This window comes from Anomaloglossus baeobatrachus, chromosome 9 (assembly GCF_048569485.1).
Source record: "Anomaloglossus baeobatrachus isolate aAnoBae1 chromosome 9, aAnoBae1.hap1, whole genome shotgun sequence".
In the NCBI taxonomy this organism is placed as follows: domain Eukaryota; kingdom Metazoa; phylum Chordata; class Amphibia; order Anura; family Aromobatidae; genus Anomaloglossus; species Anomaloglossus baeobatrachus.
Genome location: NC_134361.1, coordinates 27,284,448 through 27,303,626, shown reverse-complemented (window position 1 = coordinate 27,303,626; position 19,179 = coordinate 27,284,448). Strand labels below are relative to the sequence as shown.

General features: G+C 50.4%; 1 protein-coding gene across 6 annotated transcripts in view; it reads left to right on the top strand.

Annotated features, from left to right (window-relative positions):
• Window positions 1-19,179, top strand: part of DDR1 (discoidin domain receptor tyrosine kinase 1) — an 88,309-nt gene that overhangs the window by 62,567 nt on the left and 6,563 nt on the right. For 3 of the 6 annotated variants that reach the window (XM_075323421.1, XM_075323422.1, XM_075323420.1), the window contains exons 9-13: window positions 743-892; window positions 1,172-1,329; window positions 14,777-14,987; window positions 15,693-15,794; window positions 16,246-16,478. In XM_075323421.1, coding sequence (XP_075179536.1) covers window positions 743-892; window positions 1,172-1,329; window positions 14,777-14,987; window positions 15,693-15,794; window positions 16,246-16,478 — 854 coding nt within the window. The remainder of the gene's footprint in view (window positions 1-742; window positions 893-1,171; window positions 1,330-14,776; window positions 14,988-15,692; window positions 15,795-16,245; window positions 16,479-19,179) is intronic. The other 3 variants (XM_075323423.1, XM_075323425.1, XM_075323424.1) reach the window with 3 other exon arrangements.

Genomic DNA, 19,179 nt, shown 5'->3' with positions numbered 1-19,179 from the left:
CTGTCTCTCTCTATCCGTCTCCCCACCGACAACTTATTACCTCACACATAAGCAACAATTTATTTTGTTCCTAAAGCAACCACTCACAGCTGCTATTAAAAACATATAGCTTGCAGCTCCATTGACTTTAATGGAGGTAGGTATTTTGGAGAGTAAATGTAAAGCGCGGGGTTAAATCTTCCCGTCAAAACATAGTTTATGACGTTCCCTGAGTCACATGGGACGTCTGTGCAAAAGTTTGTGATTGTAAATGCAACGGTGCGGATTCCTTTAGCGGACATATACACACATACATACATACACTCACCTTTATATATTAGATGAAGACTAGTGCACTTTTTACTTGGTCTGTCGTCTCTGCCCCTTTTACTTAAATGGGTTGTTTGGAAATTTGAAATGAATGGTTTTTACTCCCATTGAAGTGAATGGGAGCTGAGCTGCAGTACCCAAAAACGACCACTACATAATGATTGGCGCTGTTGTGCTCCAGCTTCTGAACTGATGATCACTGCAGCACCTGGATCCGCTGAGCGGTGGTGGTACCGGACCCCGAAAAATAGGACAGTTATACCTAAGTCCTGGAAACCCCTGTAACAGACAGGCACAGATGTATATTTTTACGTCATCAGTAGCTGATCTCCATTTTAACCGGGATTGTTCGGCATTAAAATAAAGATTATTTTGAGGGGTATTTTTAAAGACATTTTTGTATTTACGAGATTTGTGTTCTTCTGACCCAAAGAAGTGCAGGACTCATCAGAACCAGAGGAACCGAGCCCCCTGCCCAAGCCACGGGAAGCCACGCTGCAGCCTCCCACAACAAGAGCACCACAAGGCACCAGCCAGAAAACGGCGTGGACGACCATAGGCAGCTCCAGTGAAAGTGTTCACGGTACAAATGTCAAAGCTAATTCTATCATGACTTATAAATCCCATATTTCCATAGAGCATGACGTCGCTGTTAGTCTTTATTGTCTGTTCCTTAAGTTGGTTACTGAAATTAAAATAATAATTTGTTGCCCCCCCCCCCTCTCCAGAAACAGCGCCACTCTTATCTGTAGGCTATGTCTGGTATTGCAGCTCAATCCAATTCACTTGAATACTGTAATCCCAGACTATTCCAGGAGTGGCGCTATTTCTTATTTACCTTTTCCGTTATTTTCTGCCATAGAGGCCGTCAGTGTTAACCGGATAAACCAGCCAATAGTCAAGGATGAGAGCAGCAATACCTCCATTCTGATTGGCTGTCTGGTGGTCATCATCCTGCTCCTATTGGTCGTCATTATCCTAATCCTATGGAGGCAGCGCTGGAAGAAATTACTGGGGAAGGTGGGTGAAACCATCATGTGTCTGACAACCCACTGGTGCAACACGACACAAACACTGCAAGATTCCCTTGTAGAGGTGCAGAAGACTACATGTAAATTTAGAGCTGTTTACAGAAGGAATAGCAGCTCTGAAGCACCAACTGCTGCTCTAGAAACTGAAAGAACAGGAGTTATGTACATTTAGAGCCATTTTATAGTAGGAAGAGCAGCTCTGAAGTACAAACTTCTGCTCTGGAAACTGAAAGAACAGGATTTATCTACAACTTAAGCCATGTACAGTAAGATTAGCAGCCCTGAAGCACATACTGATGTTCTAGAAACTGAAAGAAGAGGATTTATGTACATTTAGAGCCATTTATAGTAGGAAGAGCAGCTCTGAAGTACAAAGTGCTGCTGTAGAAACTGAAAGAACAGGAGTTATTTACATGTAGAGCCATTTTTAGTAGGTAAAGCATCTCTGAAGTAAAAAGTGTTGCTCTAAGAACTGATAGAACAGGATTTATCTTCATTTAGAGCCATTTTATAGTAGGAAGAGCAGCTCTGAAGTACAAACTTCTGCTCTGGAGACACAAAGGAAAGGATTTATCTACAATTAAAGGCAATGTACAGTAGGAATAGCAGCTCTGAACCACAAACTACTGATCTAGAAATTGAAAGAACAGGATTTCTTCGGCGCTCCATTGGGAGACCCAGACGATTGGGTGTATAGCTACTGCCTCCGGAGGCCACACAAAGCATTACACTAAAAAGTGTAAGGCCCCTCCCCTTCTGGCTATACACCCCCCGTGGGATCACGGGCTGCTCAGTTTTCAAGCTTTGTGCGAAAGAGGTCAGACATCCACGCATAGCTCCACTGTTTAGTCAGCAGTAGCTGCTGACTATATCGGATGGAAGAAAAGAGGGCCCATATAGGGCCCCCAGCATGCTCCCTTCTCACCCCACTTGCGGTTTGTTAAGGTTGAGGTACCCATTGCGGGTACGGAGGCTGGAGCCCACATGCTGCTTTCCTTCCCCATCCCCCTGAGGGGCTCTGTGGAAGTGGGATCTTACCGGCCCCCAAACCCTGAGGCCGGGCTCCATCCACAGACCCAGAGACCCTGCTGGAGGAGCTGAGTACCGTCAGGGACAAGGCCCTGCAACATTCAGGTACTCTGTGTCCCCGCACAGACAGGCCACGCACACTCCAGACTTGCTGGGTGTGCTAGTGCGCCGGGGACAGTAGCGCTGCGCGCTGGGGTTAGAGTCACTGCAGCTTAGCTGAGTGATTTTATGTGTTGGGAACTACCGCGCCGGCCGCTCCGGGAGCGGCGGCGCGGCTGGGACTTGTAGTGCGCCGGGGACTCGCGCTGACAGCGCTTTTACGGCGGCAGCGCTCATAAATCTAGTCCCCGGCTTTTGCGGCCTAGCTCCGCTTCGTTCCCGCCCCCACCCTGTCAATCAGGGAAAGGGAGAGACGCTGTTCTATAGTCAGCGCCGAGGGCTGGAGTCTTATTTACATGCTCCAGCCCTCTCACTGGGCACAGTGGGACGCAAGTTTCCCGCTCTTGGTCTGAACACGCCCAGGGCCCGCCCCTCTCCACAGGACGCCGGCAGCCATTCCTGCATGCAGTCTGGCTGGAGAACGGACACAGGCTCTGGGGGACTCAGACAAGGGGCTCTGGCGACCACACACCCGCGTTTATGCGGGCGGTAAGCTGCACATAAGTGCTGGCCCCACTAGTGCCACAGTGTTATTTGGTGTACTTTTTCCCTGTACCATATATATTTATATTGCACTGTACGGTCGCTTCTTGGCTTATACCCTATATTGCTCTGAGGAGACAACAACATGTCATCCGCAAAACGCAAGGGTGCCAAGGCACAGGCTGTATGCGCTGCTTGTGCCGCATGTGGGGCTAATCTACCGGCAGGTTCCAATGACCCCCATTGTGTGCAATGTTCAATCCCCGTGCCACTTCGGCAGCCAGAGTCTATGGTAGTAGTGGCCCAGGCAGAGACGCCTGTGAACCCTGCCCCGGTGACGGGGACAGAATTTGCAGTTTTTGCTGATAAGATGTCTGTGACTATGACAAAAATCCTGGAGACCTTGCAGTCCAGGCCAGTTACTCAGACCATGGACACTGCTGTGTCTATGCTCCCCGGTCCCCCTCAGTTGGAACTAATCCGTACTTCAAGGGGGTCCCAGGCATCACAGGCTGAAGACTCTGACTCGGATGACAGTCCCAGGCACCCTAAGCGGGCTCGCTGGGAAAGACCCTCGACGTCATCACACTGGTCAGGGTCTCAGCGAGAAGAGTCTCTGTATGAGGAGACAGAGGTGGGTGATCAGGAATCTAATCCTGACACCGCTCTCAATCTAGATACCCCTGATGGTGACGCTATGGTAAATGACCTTATAGCGGCCATCAATAGACTGTTGGATATTTCTCCCCCAGCCCCTTCAGCAGAGGAGGCAGCTGCACAGCAGGAGAAGTTCCGTTTCCGGTATCCCAAGCGTAAATTGAGTACTTTTCTGGACCACTCTGACTTCAGAGAATCAGTCCAGAAACATCATGCTTATCCAGACAAGCGTTTCTCCAAACGTCTTAAGGATACACGTTATCCCTTTCCCCCTGACGTGGTCAAACGCTGGACCCAGTGTCCAAAGGTGGATCCCCCAATATCCAGACTTGCAGCTAGATCCATAGTTGCAGTGGAGGATGGGGCTTCACTTAAAGATGCCAATGACAGACAGATGGACCTTTGGTTGAAATCTGTCTATGAAGCTATCGGCGCGTCGTTTGCTCCAGCATTCGCGGCCGTGTGGGCACTCCAAGCTATTTCCGCTGGTCTGGCACAGGTGGACTCTATCATACGTCCAGCAGTGCCGCAAGTGGCGTCCTTAACTACGCAAATGTCTGCGTTTGCGACCTACGCTATCAATGCGGTACTGGACTCTACGAGCCGTACCTCAATGGCGTCCGCCAACTCTGTGGTTTTGCGCAGAGCCTTGTGGTTAAAGGAATGGAAAGCAGATTCTGCTTCCAAGAAATGTTTAACCAGCTTGCCACTATCTGGAGACAGACTGTTTGGTGAGCAATTGGCTGAAATCATTAAACAGTCCAAGGGTAAGGACTCCTCCTTACCCCAGCCCAGATCAAGCAAACCTCAACAGAGGAAGTGGCAGTCGAGGTTTCGGTCCTTTCGAGGCTCGGGCAAGCCCCAATTCTCCTCGTCCAAAGGGACTCAGAAGGAGCAAAGGAGCTCAGATGCCTGGCGGGCTCACTCACGCCCCAAGAAAGCAACCGGAGGAACCGCTTCCAAGCCGGCTGCCTCATGACTTTCGGCCTCCTCTCTCCGCATCCTCGGTCGGTGGCAGGCTCTCCCGCTTTTGCGACATTTGGCTGCCACAGGTCAAGGACCGGTGGGTAACAGACATTTTGTCTCACGGGTACAGGATAGAGTTCAGTTCTCGTCCTCCGCCTCGGTTCTTCAGAACTTCCCCACATCCCGACCGAGCAGATGCCCTTCTGCAGGCGGTGGGCTCTCTAAGAGCAGAAGGAGTGGTGATCCCTGTTCCTCTTCAGGAACAAGGGCAAGGTTTTTACTCCAATCTCTTTGTGGTGCCAAAAAAGGACGGCTCATTCCGTCCTGTTCTGGACCTAAAACTGCTCAACAAGCATGTGAACGCCAGGCGGTTCCGGATGGAATCCCTCCGCTCCGTCATTGCCTCAATGTCTCAAGGAGATTTCCTTGCATCAATAGACATCAAAGATGCTTATCTCCACGTGCCGATTGCTACAGAGCACCAACGCTTTCTACGTTTCGTGATAGGAGACGACCATCTTCAATTCGTAGCTCTGCCATTTGGTCTGGCGACAGCCCCACGGGTTTTCACCAAGGTCATGGCGGCAGTGGTAGCAATCTTGCACTCTCAGGGACACTCGGTGATCCCTTACTTAGACGATCTGCTTGTCAAAGCACCCTCTCAAGAGGCATGCCAACTCAGCCTGAATGTTGCGCTGGAGACTCTCCAGACTTTCGGGTGGATCATCAACTTTTCAAAGTCCAATCTGTCACCGACCCAATCACTAACGTATCTTGGCATGGAGTTTCATACTCTCTCAGCGATAGTGAAGCTTCCGCTGGACAAGCAGCGGTCACTACAGACAGGGGTGCAGTCTCTCCTTCAAGGTCAGTCGCACCCCTTAAGGCGCCTCATGCACTTCCTAGGGAAGATGGTGGCAGCAATGGAGGCAGTCCCGTTTGCGCAGTTTCATCTGCGCCCACTTCAGTGGGACATTCTCCGCCAATGGGACGGGAAGTCAACATCCCTGGACAGGGAAGTCTCCCTTTCCCAGACGACCAAGGACTCTTTGCAGTGGTGGCTTCTTCCCACCTCTTTATCACAGGGAAGATCCTTCCTACCCCCATCCTGGGCAGTGGTCACGACAGACGCGAGTCTGTCAGGGTGGGGAGCAGTTTTTCTCCACCACAGGGCTCAGGGTACGTGGACTCAGCAGGAGTCCACCCTTCAGATCAATGTTCTGGAAATCAGGGCAGTGTATCTGGCCCTACTTGCCTTCCAGCAGTGGCTGGAAGGAAAGCAGATCCGAATTCAGTCGGACAACTCCACAGCGGTGGCATACATCAACCACCAAGGAGGGACACGCAGTCGGCAAGCCTTCCAGGAAGTCCGGCGGATTCTGATGTGGGTGGAGGACAGAGCATCCACCATATCCGCGGTTCACATCCCGGGCGTGGAAAACTGGGAAGCAGACTTCCTCAGTCGCCAGGGTATGGACGCAGGGGAGTGGTCCCTTCACCCGGACGTGTTTCAGGAAATCTGTCGCCGCTGGGGGGTGCCGGACGTCGACTTAATGGCGTCTCGGCACAACAACAAGGTCCCGACCTTCATGGCGCGGTCTCGCGATCAAAGAGCTCTGGCGGTAGACGCCTTGGTGCAAGATTGGTCGCAGTTCCGGCTCCCTTATGTGTTTCCACCTCTGGCACTCTTGCCCAGAGTGCTACGCAAGATCAGATCCGATTGCAGCCGCGTCATACTCGTCGCCCCAGACTGGCCGAGGAGGTCGTGGTACCCGGATCTGTGGCATCTCACGGTCGGCCAACCGTGGGCACTACCAGACCGACCAGACTTACTGTCCCAAGGGCCGTTTTTCCATCGGAATTCTGCGGCCCTGAACCTGACTGTGTGGCCATTGAGTCCTGGATCCTAGCGTCTTCAGGATTATCCCAAGGGGTCGTTGCCACCATGAGACAGGCTAGGAAGCCCACGTCTGCTAAGATCTACCACAGAACGTGGAAGATATTCTTATCCTGGTGCTCTGCTCAGGGAGTGTCTCCCTGGCCATTTGCATTGCCTACTTTTCTTTCTTTCCTGCAATCTGGGTTAGAAAAAGGTTTGTCGCTCGGCTCCCTTAAAGGGCAAGTCTCGGCGCTATCCGTCTTTTTTCAGAAGCGTCTAGCACGACTTTCTAAGGTGCGCACGTTCCTGCAGGGGGTTTGTCATATCGTACCCCCGTACAAGCGGCCGTTAGATCCATGGGATCTGAACAGGGTACTAGTTGCCCTCCAGAAGCCGCCCTTCGAGCCTCTGAGGGATGTTTCACTTTCTCGACTATCACAGAAAGTGGCTTTTCTGGTAGCGATCACATCTCTTCGGAGAGTGTCTGAGCTAGCAGCGCTGTCATCCAAGGCTCCTTTCCTGGTCTTCCACCAGGACAAGGTAGTGCTGCGCCCCATTCAGGAGTTTCTCCCTAAGGTGGTATCCTCTTTTCATCTAAATCAGGATATCTCCTTGCCTTCCTTTTGTCCTCATGCAGTTCATCGGTATGAGAAGGATTTACATTTGTTAGATCTGGTGAGAGCACTCAGAATCTACATTTCCCGCACGGCGCCCCTGCGCCGCTCCGATGCACTCTTTGTCCTTGTCGCTGGTAAGCGCAAAGGGTCGCAGGCTTCCAAAGCCACCCTGGCTCGATGGATCAAAGAACCAATTCTTGAAGCCTACCGTTCTGCTGGGCTTCCGGTTCCTTCAGGGCTAAAGGCCCACTCAACCAGAGCCGTGGGTGCGTCCTGGGCATTACGACACCAGGCTACGGCTCAACAGGTGTGCCAGGCAGCTACCTGGTCGAGTCTGCACACTTTCACCAAACATTATCAGGTGCATACCTATGCTTCGGCGGACGCCAGCCTAGGTAGAAGAGTCCTGCAGGCGGCAGTTGCCTCCCCGTAGGGGAGGGCTGTCTTTGCAGCTCTAACATGAGGTATTTCTTTACCCACCCAGGGACTGCTTTTGGACGTCCCAATCGTCTGGGTCTCCCAATGGAGCGCCGAAGAAGAAGGGAATTTTGTTACTTACCGTAAATTCCTTTTCTTCTAGCTCCTATTGGGAGACCCAGCACCCGCCCTGTTGTCCTTCGGGATTTTTGGTTTTTTCGGGTACACATGTTGTTCATGTTGAACGGTTTTCAGTTCTCTGATGTTACTCGGAGTGAATTTGTTTAAACCAGTTATTGGCTTTCCTCCTTCTTGCTTTAGCACTAAAACTGAGCAGCCCGTGATCCCACGGGGTGTGTATAGCCAGAAGGGGAGGGGCCTTACACTTTTAAGTGTAATACTTTCTTTTTCGCTCCTAATTGGGAGACCCAGACAATTGGGTGTATAGCTATTGCCTCCGGAGGCCACACAAAGTATTACACTTAAAAGTGTAAGGCCCCTCCCCTTCTGGCTATACACCCCCAGTGGGATCACTGGCTCACCAGTTTTGTGCTTTGTGCGAAGGAGGCAACACATCCACGCATAGCTCCACTGTTTAGTCAGCAGCAGCTGCTGACTATGTCGGATGGAAGAAAAGAGGGTCTATACAGACTCCCAGCATGCTCCCTTCTCACCCCACTTCATGTCGGAGGTGTTTGTTAAGGTTGAGGTACCCATTGCGGGTACGGAGGCTGGAGCCCACATGCTGCTTCCTTCCCCATCCCTTTTTACAGGGCTCTGGGTGAAGTGGGATTCTATCGGTCTCCAGGCACAGAGACCGTGCTCCATCCACAGCCCCTGGTATCTGCTGGACATGGAGCGGAGTATCTTCAGGGACATGGCCCTGCTACATGGAGGTACTCGGTGTCCCTGTGGGGACCGCGCAGACACACGGCAGCACTGCTGGGTGTGTTAGTGCGCCAGGGACAGCGGCGCTGTCCGCACTAGTGCCATCGCACACCACAGCGTTGCTGGGTGTGTTAGTGTATTGGGTGACTACCGCGCTAACCGCCGCTGCCGTTTTATTGAAGGCGCCGCTGGGATTTGTGGTGCGCCGGGGACTTCCGCGCCGGCCAGCACTGATATGCCGGCCGCGCTTATTAACTCGAGTCCCCGGCTTCTGGGCCTAGTCTCCCTTCGTTACCGCCCACAGGCCTGACAGTCAGGGTAGGGGCGTGACGCTGCATAGCACAGCAGCACTGAGAGCTGGAGTATGTTTTGCATACTCCACCCCTCTCACTGTGTGCACTGTGAAACCGGATTCCCGCACTTTCTCAGGCACGCCCACGGCTTCCTTCTCTATACAGGACGCCGGCAGCCATTAGTGTCAGTTTCTGTACGATACAGAGACAAGTGTGGAAGACCCTGGCATTCTGATAGTCACACAATCGCTGTAACAGGCGTTAAGCAGCACCTGTTGGTGCTAACCCCACTAGTGCAGAAGTGCACTTATAGATATGCTTGTACTATATACATTGCACTGTTTGGTCGCACGTTGTATATACCCTCCTGGATTGTGCGGAGGAGTTATCAGCATATTCTCTGTGTAAAACAAAGGTGCAGAACCACATGTTTTTCTATGCAGCCGGTACAGCATGTACGGCTATACGGCCGGCAGGTTACATAGACCCCCATTGTATCCAACTCAGCCGGAGTCTCTGCTAATGGCCAGAGGATGAGGACGGTGTCTGCAGTATTTACTGACAGATTTTCTGAGACTATGGCTATGATACTAGAAGCCTAGCAGTCCGGACATGTCTCTCACAACATGGGCACTGTTGAATCATTGATCCATGGCCCCCCTCAGTGTGAACAACTAACAGCTCCGGGAATGTCACATGCATCCCAGAGTCACGGCTCTGCACAGACGTCAGTCCCAGACAGCCTAAGCGGGCTCACTATGAGCGGCCCTCGGTTTCATCAGGGTCCTAGCAGAAGGACTCTCTGTGTACTGAGGCGGAAGTAGCGGCTCAGGAATCTGATCCTGAGACCGCTCTCAATCTGGATACACCTAATGGTGACGCCATAGTGAATAATCTTATAGCGTCCATCAATAGAATGTTGGTTATTTCTCACCCAGCTCCTCCAGTGGAGGAGTCAGCTTCACGTATTTTTCTGGACCACTCTGCCTTCAGAGAGGCAGTCCAGGAACACCACACTTATCCAGATATGCGCTTCTCCAAACGGCTTAGGATACACGTTATCCCTGCCCCCTGACGTGGTCAAGGACTGGACCCAGTGTCCCAAGCGGCATCCTCCAATCTCCAGGCTTGTAGCTAGATCCATAGTTGCAGTGGGAGATGGAGCTGCACTTAAAGATGCCACTGACAGACAGATGGATCTCTGGTCTAAATCCATCTATGAGGCTGTCGGCGCACCGTTGGCTCCAGCATTCTCACCCTTGGGGCATTCCAAGCTATTTCAGCTTGTCTTACACAGATTGACACGGTTACACGTACATCTGTGCCGCAGGTGGCATCCTTAACCTCTCAAATGTCTGCATTTGTTTCTTACGCGATTCAGGTTGCCCTAGACTCTGCGAACCGTGCGGCAGTAGCCTCCGCTACTCCGTGTTTTTAAGCAGAGCCTGGTCTGCTCGTTAAGTGAATGGAAGGCAGATTCTGCTTCCAAAAAAGGATGCTTAACCAGTTGCCTTTTTCTGCTGACCGACTGTTTGGTGAGCGTTTGGATGTAACCATTAAACAGTCCAGGGGTAAGGATTCATCCTTTCCTCAGCCCGGACACAACAAACCCCAACAGAGCAGGTGGCAGTCGGGGTTTCGGTCTTTTCGAGGCTCGGGCAGGTCCCATTTTTCCTCGTCCAATGTGGACTCAAAAGGATCAGAGGAGCTCAGATTCTTGGCGGGCTCAGTCACGCCCAAAAAAGAGACAGTCTGAAAACCCGCTTCCAAGGCGGCTTCCTCATGACTTGCGGCCTCCTCTCTCCGCATCCTCGGTCGGTAGCAGGCTCTCCCGCCTTGGCGATATTTAGCTGCCATAGGTCAATGACCGTTGGGTGTGAGACATTCTGTCTCACGGGTACAGGATAGAGCTCACTTCTCGTCCTCCAACTCGATTCTTCAGAACTTCTCCACCTCCCGGCCGAGCCGCTGCTCTTCTGCAAACAGGGTGCACTCTATACGCAGAAAGAGTGATGACCCCCGTTCCTCTTCAGGAACAAGGTCACGGTTTTTACCCCAAATTATTTGCAGTGCCTATAAGAACGGGCCGTTCCGTCCCGTTCTGGATCTAAAACTGCTCAGCAAGCTCGTGGACACCAGGCGGTTCCGGATGGAATCCCTCCGCCATGTCATCGCCTCAATGTCCCAAGGAGATTTCCTAGCATCATTAGGCATCAAGGATGCTTATCCACACGTGCCGATTGATCCAGAGCACTAGCGTTTCTACGCTTCGTTATAGGAGACGAACACCTGTTCGTAGCTCTACCTTCCGGCTAGCGACAGTCCCACTGGTCTTCGCCAAGGTCAGGGCAGCAGTAGTCACAGTCCTGCACTCTCAGGGTCACTCTGTGATCCCATATTTAGACGATCTACTTGTCAAGGCACTCTCTTAGGAAACATGCCAACACTGCCCGAACGTTGCGCTGGAGACTCTCTAGAGTTTTGGGTGGATCATCAACTTTTTAAAGTCAGATCCGACTCCGACCCTATCGCTAACATATCTAGGCATGGAGTTTCATACTCTCTCAGCGATAGTGAAGCTTCCGCTAGACAAACAGCATTCACTACGGGCTGCAATCTCTTCTTTAAGAACCAGTCGCACACATTAAGACGCCTCATGCACTTCCTACGTAAGATGGTAGCAATGGAGGCAGTTCTTCTCGCGCAGTTTCATCTGCGTCCACTACAATGTGACATTCTCCGCCAATGGGACGGGGAGTCGACCTCCCTCAACAGAGTCGTCTTTCTTTCTCAGGCGACCAAGGAATCTCTACGGTGGTGGCTTCTTCCCACCTCATGGTCAAAGAGAAGGTCCTTCCTATCCCCATCCTGGGCGATAGTTACGACAGACGCGAGTCTATCAGGGTGGGGAGTAGTTTTTCTCCACCACAGCGCTCAGGGTACGGGGACTCAGCAAGAGTCCACCCTTCAGATCAATGCTCTTGAACACAGAGCAGTGTATCTTGCCCTACAAACCTTCCAACAGCAGCTGGAAAGCAAGCAAATCCGACTTCAGTCGGACAACTCCACAGCGGTGGCATACATCAACCACCAAGGAAGAACGCGCAACCGGCAAGCCTTCCAGGAAGTCCGGCAGGTTCTGATGTGGGTGGAAGACACGGCATCCACCATATCCACAGTTCACATCCCAGGCGTGGAAAACTAGGAAGCTGACTTCCTAAGTCGCCGGGGTGTGGCCGAAAGAGTATGGTCTCTTCACCCGGACGGGTTTCAGGAGATCTGGCGCCGCTGACAGAGGCCGGACGTCGATCTAATGGCGTCACGGCACAACAACAATGTGCCAGCTTCATGGCACGGTTTCACAATCATCGAGCTCTGGCGGCAGACGCCTTAGTTCAGCATTGGTCGCAGTTCCAGCTACCTTATGTGCCACCTCTGGCATTGTTGCCCAGAGTGCTGCGTTAGATCAGGACCGACTGCGGCCGCGCCATCCTCGTCGCTACAGATTGGCCGAGGATGTTGTGGTTCCCGGTTCTGTGGTGCCTCACGGTAGGCTAACCGAGGGCACTACCAGACCAATCAGACTGGCTGTCTCAAGGGCCATTCTTCCATTTGAATTCTACGGCCCTCAACCTGATGGTGTGGCTTTGAGTCCTGGAACCTAGTGTCGTCAGGATTACCTCAGGACGTGGTTGCCACCATGAGACAGGCTAGCATATCAACGTCCGCCAAGATTGACCACAGGACGTGGAAGATATTCTTATCTCGGTGCTCGGCGCAGGGTGTTTCTCCCTGGCCGGTGGCATCGTCTATGTTTCCTTCCTTCCTGCAATCTAGGTTGGAAAAAGGGTTGTCGCTCAGTTCCCTTTAGGGACAAGTCTCAGCGCTATCTGTATTTTTTCAGAAACGACTTCCTCAGGTACGCACGTTCCTACGAGGAGTTTGTCTTCTCAGCACTCCGTACAGGCGGCCGTTAGAGCCCTGGGATCTGAACAAGGTTCTAATTGCTCTCCAGATGCCGCCTTTCGAGCCTTTGAAAGAGGTCTCCCTTCCCGCTTTTCTCGGGAAGTGGTCTTCTAGTAACGGTCTCGTCTCTTATGAGAGTTTCCGAGCTAGCAACGCTCTCATACAAATCTCCCTTCCTGGTCCTTCACCAGGACAGGGTAGTTCTGCGTCCGATTCCGGAATTTCTCCCTAAGGTGGTATCCCACTTTCATATCAATCAGGATATCACCTCACCTTCTTTGTGTCCTCGTCCAGTCCATCAATTTCAGAAGGATTTGCATCTGTTGGTTCTGGTGAGAGCACTCAGGTTCTACTTCCCGCATGGCGCTCCTGCGCCACCCGGATGCACTCTTTGTCCTTGTCGCTGGTCGGCGTAAACAGTCGCAAGCTTCTGAATCCACCCTGGCTCGGGGGATCGAGGAACCAATTCTTGAAATCTACAGTTCTACTGGGCTTCTGGTTCTCTCAAGGCTGAAGGCCCATTCTACCAGAGCCGTGGGTGCATCCTAGGCATTACGGCACCAGGCTACGGCTCAGCAGGTGTGTCAGTCACCTACCTGATTGAGTCTCCATACTTTTACCAAGCATTTTCAGGTGCATACCTACGCTTCGGCAGACGCCAGCCTAGGTAGATAAGTCCTTCAGGCGGCGATTGCCCACCTGTAGGAAAGGGCTCTTTGACGGCTCTATCACGAGGTATTCTTTTACCCACCCAGGGACTGCTTTTGGACGTCCCAATTGTCTGGGTCTCCCAATTAGGAGCGAAAAAGAAGAAGGGAATTTTGTTTACTTACCGTAAATTCCTTTTCTTCTAGCTCCAATTGGGAGACCCAGCACCCGCCCTGTTTTCTCGGGGTTTTTCTGTTTTTTCGGGTACACATGTTGTTCATGTGGTATGGTTCAGTTCTCCGATGTTTCCTCGGATTGAATTGGTCTTTAAACCAGTTATTGGCTTTCCTCCTTCTTGCTTTGGCACTAAAACTGGTGAGCCAGTGATCCCACTGGGGGTGTATAGCCAGAAGGGGAGGGGCCTTACACTTTTAAGTGTAATACTTTGTGTGGCCTCCGGAGGCAATAGCTATACACCCAATTGTCTGGGTCTCCCAATTGGAGCTAGAAGAAAAGGAATTTACGGTAAGTAAACAAAATTCCCTTCTTGTGTGGCCTCCGGAGGCAGTAGCTATACACCCAATCGTCTGGGTCTCCCAATAGGAGCTAGAAGAAAAGGAATTTACGGTAAGTAACAAAATTCCCTTCTTGTTTCTACATTTCGAGCTATTTACGCTAGGAATGGCAGCTCTAAATCACAAACATCCGCTCTGGAAACTGAAAGAAGAGGATTTATCTACATTTAGAGCCATTTCTAGTAGGAAAAGCAGCTCTGAAGTAAAAAGTGTTGCTCTAAGAACTGATAGAACAGGATTTGTCTTCATTTAGAGCCATTTATAGTAGGAAGAGTAGCTCTGAAGTACAAAATGCTGCTGTAGAAACGGAAAGAACAGGATTTATCTAAATTTAGAGTCATTTCTGTTAGGAAAAGCAGCTCTGAAGTACAAAGTGTTGCTCTAAGAACTGATAGAACAGGATTTATCTTCATTTAGAGCCATTTACTGTAGGAAGAGTAGCTCTGCATTACAAAGTGCAGCTGTAGAAACTGAAAGAACAGGATTTATTTACATTTAGAGTCATTTCTAGTAGGAAAAGCAGCTCTGAAGTAAAAAGTGTTGCTTTAAGAACCAATAGAACAGGATTTGTCTTCATTTAGAGCCATTTACTGTAGGAAGAGTAGCTCTGCATTACAAAGTGCAGCTGTAGAAACTGAAAGAACAGGATTTATCTACATTTAGAGCCATTTCTAGTAGGAAAAGCAGCTCTGAAGTAAAAAGTGTCGCTCTAAGAACTGATAGAACAGGATTTATCTTCATTTAGAGCCATTTATAGTAGGAAGAGCAGCTCTGAAGCACAAACTTCTGCTCTAGAAAATTAAAAAAACAGGACATATTATTACGTAATTTAACTTACTTTTATTTGGGCATCTTCCAGGCTCAGCACCGTCCCTCGGACATTGATCTCACCACCCGCTTGTCCCTCCCCTCCGACACCGTGGTCATCAACAACACTCAGAACCTTTCACTGGCATCTAGACATGGCAGCCGCTACGAGCGCATCCTAACATCGGATGGGGAATACCAAGAGCCAAGTCACAACCCCCTTGCCAAGATGGCTGCCCTCTGCCCAAACTCTGATGGAGCAGGTGAGTGCGCACTTGAAAGGATGGTGCACGTCGTGTGTGTTGTGTTGTGTCTAGAGGGCTAATATCCTGTGTAAATAATATATGCATGTGTGTAGCGGTATTATACTAAGTGCATGATATTGTATATATGTGAAGGTGAAGAGAATGTAATACATAATATTGTCTTAAGGGGGTATTCTTCCTGACATAGGATATGCCATGAATGCCTGATAGTAATGCCCCAGATTTGGGGTCCACCTCTATAGGTGTGATGGTGATCCTGAGGATAGATTTGGACCACTAGCGATTATCAGACATTTATGGTATATCCCTTTTAATTATGAAGAGGTGTGGCCAGAGGAAGGGGCGTGGCTTAGATGACTAGTCTCGCGCTTACTAATCATGTGACTGACATGCACCGCTCTTTACAGCAGTTATCAGTCGTTGCATCTGTCACATGACCAGTAACCAAACAAAGGTTCCTATTCAATGGCAGCAAGCAGAGATTTTGAAAAAATAGAAAGAAACCATACAGAATGTATATTGGAAGATTGTCTACTACAAGTGCAATAATCCGGGGTCTCGGTGACTAAATCTGTTCAGTGTATTAACAGAGGGGTTGTGGGGTGGTATGTACATGTGCATGCGTGTTTATCTAATTCCGTGCACACGGTGTCTGCATGTTGATGGCGGTGTACACTATATACTCTGCATGTGTCTCTCCAGCTCTGCTGTTAAACAACCCAGCCTATGAGCTCCTGCTTTCCACCTACAGCCGGCCAATCACAGAGCCTGGTGGCGTGCAGGCTAAGCCAATCAACAGCCAGGGTAAGGGGCTGTCACTCCGGAGCTTCGGGAGGCTCCAACTCTCCATTTCACTGTCCTCTATCTGTCTCTCAAGGACTGGAGAGTCCGCGGAATCTCCTACTATCCTGTTTACACAGGGACCTAGTATCTGCTATGCTGGGACAGTCAGATTTGTCATGGGGAACTCATTATAGTTAAAGGGGAACACCACCCCCCAAAAAAATACTTGTGCAAAAGACCCCCTATTAAAGTGCTGGACCAGTTCTCCACCGAGTCCACCCAGGACTAGTCCTCCTTCACAGGCAGACCCATAGCAGGAGCCATGATGATATGTAGCTGTGAGATAGGTGGGGGTCCACATCATAAGGAACGTCCATCTTTTCTCTCACCTTTCCTGCACTATCTCTTTATTTCGCTCCTGTCCGCCTCTCTTCATAACCTCCCTACTTTACCCTTCTTCTTCTCTCCCCAGAAGGCGGTTACAGAGAACTGGAGTCCCCTAAGCTGCCCATGCTGTGCCCCCCGAGCGTCCCTCACTATGCTGAAGCCGATATTGTCACGCTGCAGGGTGTGACGGGGGGTAACACCTACGCTGTGCCAGCCCTGACCGCCGACACGCTCACCTCCAAAGAACTGCCCCTCAGCAAGTTCCCACGGGGGCATCTTCTATTCCGGGAGAAGCTGGGGGAAGGGCAGTTTGGAGAGGTAAGTGGTCATCACTATGTAAACACGGTGGATCTGATTCTTTTTTGCATGTATGCTTTTTTGTGATTTTTTTTTTGCATTTTTATAGCTCTATTTTATGTTTTTGCTCTTTTTTGTTCTTTTTTTATAGTTCCCATTATGGACGGGTTTTTTTTGTGGTTTTTTTTTTATTTTAGTTTTAAAGTTTTAAACTTTTTTAAACTTTTCTCATGGAGTGATTTTTATGTACACCTGAAACATATTTTGCAAATTGTATGACATTTTAGCTGACTTTTTTTTTTTCCCTAAAATGGCACAAATAAGGAAAAAAAGTAAAAAAAACAAAAACCATTTCTGATTTTGAACAAAGTTCATGAACTGCATGCGCCATCTTGAAGGGTTTGGGGCAAAAACCATCAATGATTTAAAAAAGAAAAAAAAAAGGAAAGGGAATTAAACCCCCCCACAAATGAGGAAGCGGGTCCTAAGTATGTGTTAGTTTCTCTACCCTTCATCTACTTCTAGTTTTCTTCTATTACTTTCTTGTAGTGGTTTTTTTTTTGTCCTTTTTTATTGCCGATTTGGCACCAAACTGTGTGTCAGCGGCCTGTTTTTCTTGGCTTTGATGTGTTCCTTAGGATTTCCTGACAGACGTCCATCAGGACCATTATTTCCTGTTAGCCATTTTTTATTATTATTATTATTATTATTATTATTATTTATTTATAGAGCACCATTAATTCCATGGTGCTGTACATGAGAAGGGGGTTACATACAAAATACGTATACAAGTTACAGTAGACAGACTAGTACAGAGGGAAGAGGACCCTGCCCTTGCGGGCTTACATTCTATAGGATTATGGGGAGGAGACAATAGGTGGGGTGTAGGTCAGGCGGCAGCTCCGCACGGTGGTCGGGCGGCAGCTCCGCACGGTGGTCGGGCGGCAGCTCCGCACGGTGGTCGGGCGGCAGCTCCGCACGGTGGTCGGGCGGCAGCTCCGCACGGTGGTCGGGCGGCAGCGAGTTCATTGTAGATTGTAGGCATTTCGGAACAGGTGCGTTTTCAGGTTCCGTTTGAAGTTTGCAAGGGTAGGGGATAGTCTGACGTGTTGAGGCAGCGAGTTCCAGGAGACTGGGGATGCTCGGGAGAAGTCTTGGAGTCGGTTGTGTGAGGAGCGAATGAGAGAGGAGGAGAGGAGGAGATCTTGGGAGGACCGGAGGTGACGTGTTGGAGTGTAGTGGGAGAGTAGTTCGGAGATGTACGGAGGGGAAAGATTATGCACAGCTTTGTAGGTCAGTGTTAGAAGTTTGAATTGGATACGGTGGAAGATTGGAAGCCAGTGGAGGGACATGCAGAGAGGAGAAGCGGGGTGGTATTGAGGAGAGAGGTGGATAAGTCGGGCAGCAGAGTTAAGGATGGACTGGAGAGGGGCAAGCGTGTTGGCAGGGAGGCCACAGAGGAGGATGTTACAGTAGTCGAGGCGGGAGATTATGAGGGCATGCACTAGCATTTTAGTTGATTGCAAATTGAGGAAAGGGCGGATTCTGGAAATATTTTTGAGTTGAAGACGGCAGGAGGTGGTGAGGGATTGGATGTGTGGTATGAAGGATAAGGCAGAGTCAAAGGTCACTCCGAGGCAGCGAACTTTGGGTACTGGCGAGAGCGTGGTGTTATTTATTGTAATAGATAGATTAGGTGGAGAGTGTAGGTGAGACGGAGGAAAGATGATTAGTTCAGTTTTGGCCACATTGAGCTTTAGGAAGCGAGAGGAGAAGAAGGAGGATATAGCAGATAGACATTTCGGGATTTTGGACAGCAGAGATTATGGACCTTCTTCTTGTTTCCCCACTTAGGTCTCGTTTCAGGAAATCTGATTACTAAAGCCGTCTGAGAAGGCGAATAGTATGACATAGCTGCTACTATTAGTGTTTTAGGACAGTCTGGGGGGAAAAAAAAGAGAGAAGGGGGGATAGGTATAGAGAGGGAGGGGAGGGGAAGAGAGAAGAGCGATGATAATAGTGAGAGAGGGGAGTGCGAGCTTGGGAGGGGAGAGAGAGGAAGGGAGAAGAGGGGGGGCAAAAAGAGAGGGGGCAGAGAGAGAAGGGGTAAGAGCTTGAGTGGGGGGAGGGAAGAAGAGAGAAGAGTGGAGGGTAGAAAGAGGGGGGAGAGGGAGAGAAGGGGAGAGAGAGCTTGAGTGGGGGGGAGAGAGAGGGGGGAGAGAGAGAAGAGAGAGCGGGAGAGAAAAGAGGGGGGAGGGAGAAAGTGAGAGCGGGGAGGAGAGAAGAGGGAGAGAGACTGGGGGAGAAAGAGTGTGGGGAGAGAGGAGAGAAAAAGACGGGAGGAGAAAGAATTGGGGAGAGAGGTGAGTGGGAGAAAGAGAGGAGGGGGGAGAAAGAGTTGGGAAGAGGAGAATGAGTGGGGGAGAGGAAGGTGAAAGAGAGTGGGGTAGAGGAGGGGGGATAAAGAAAGAGGAGAGGGGGAAATAGAGAGTGGGGGAGAGAGTAGAGGGGGAGAAAGAGAGAGTGGGGGGAGAGAGGAGAGGGGAAGAAAGAGTGGGGGGAGAGAAAGATTTGGAGGGAGAGGAGAAAGAGAGAGAGAGAGAAGAGTGGGGGGAGGGAGAGAGAAGAGAGAGCGGGAGAGAGAGTGGGGGGAGAAAGAGAGTGGGGGAGAGGAGAGAAAAAGAGGAGTGGAGGAGAAAGAGTTGGGGGGAGAGAGAGAGGC